This window comes from Verticillium alfalfae, genomic scaffold, assembly GCF_000150825.1.
Source record: "Verticillium alfalfae VaMs.102 supercont1.6 genomic scaffold, whole genome shotgun sequence".
Classification (NCBI taxonomy): Eukaryota; Fungi; Ascomycota; class Sordariomycetes; order Glomerellales; family Plectosphaerellaceae; genus Verticillium; species Verticillium alfalfae.
The window spans coordinates 590,332-591,511 of NW_003315033.1; the positions used below are offsets into that span (position 1 = coordinate 590,332).

The 1,180-nt window shown below is 54.0% G+C and overlaps 1 protein-coding gene across 1 annotated transcript; it reads right to left on the reverse strand.

Moving 5' to 3' along the window:
- Positions 1-19: 19 nt before the first annotated feature.
- Positions 20-1,089, reverse strand: VDBG_05274 (PEPAd; the record flags this gene model as incomplete). Its single annotated transcript, XM_003004115.1, has 2 exons — positions 20-826; positions 880-1,089. The coding sequence occupies 2 exons, from the start codon at positions 1,087-1,089 to the stop codon at positions 20-22; spliced, it is 1,017 nt and encodes a 338-aa protein (XP_003004161.1).
- Positions 1,090-1,180: the final 91 nt, after the last annotated feature.

Consider the following 1,180-nt stretch of genomic DNA (forward strand, 5'->3'; position numbering starts at 1 on the left):
GCTTTCGGGTCCAAATACATCACGAAGTGCCCGTTGTCAATATAGGCGAGCTTGCCCTTGACACCAGCCTTCTGCCGTCATACGTGAGACCGTCCATGGGAACGGCCCAGTCCCCATTGCTGGAGCCCACATCAGTGTACGTGAAGTCGCCGGTATATTTGTCGTTGTTGCAAGTGCCGAAGCTTAGCTCTCCGGTGTTGGGCCCATCGGCTGCCCTGTTGATGAAGACGCAAAAGATGTTCTTGTCGAGCGTCTTGGAATCTGCAACGATGCTCATAAAGTTATCTGATTCGCCACCAGAGAGAGACAGGCCGAGTATCCCGTCGAAGGGAAAGTGGTTGAAATCATCGGATGTCTCGTTGGCAACGCCAAACTTGAACTTCAGGTTCATGCCCGCAACGTTGATCGTATCCGTGACCTTGGAGCCCTTGACGGAACCTGATCCGTATTTGACTGAATAGTGCTCGTCGACGCGCTCGAATGTCTTCGAATCGTCAGGACCAAACGAGTTGTGGAGACCGCAGGCCGGCGAAGCACAGTCAGAGCCCATAACCCAAGACGTACCCGCACCGGTATCGACGAGCATGTACAGCTCCTTGCCCTCTGATCCAAGCTTGGCCTGAACGAAGTAGGAGAAGTCTGAGCCATCCTGCCAGATACCGGCACCGTATTTCTGATCAGTCTTTTCCGGCTCGATGACGCGATACACGTTTTGCCTCTTGGCCAATGCGGTCGATTCGTCCGCCAGAGGCGTAGGCTGGTACCTGGAGTACTTGCGAAGCAGCCTGGAAACAGTCCTGGCTACTGGTTCAGACTCAAAACCTCGCTACAGGGCGTTAGCAATACTTCATGATAACTCAGTGGGTGGGTCACACATACCCGTTGACCGATGGGAAAGGTCGAAGGCTTGAGAGCCCCAGAGACCCGAATGGCATTGACGACATCTTGGGCCGTACCATCTAGTTGTGCCCTCTTTTCTGCCTTGCAATCATCGCCTTCGTCGCAGCGGTAGTTCGGAAACCAAGGGAAGAAGGCATGCGACACCGTGATCCATAGCGACAGATGGAGCAGGACCAGGGCGGAACGCATGACGAGCAAGGTGCCGGGCGGATTGGATTTGCGGTTTCCTGTCATTTGAAGCTGAAAGGACTCTTGTTGGAATTGGTGGTCTGTTAATGCT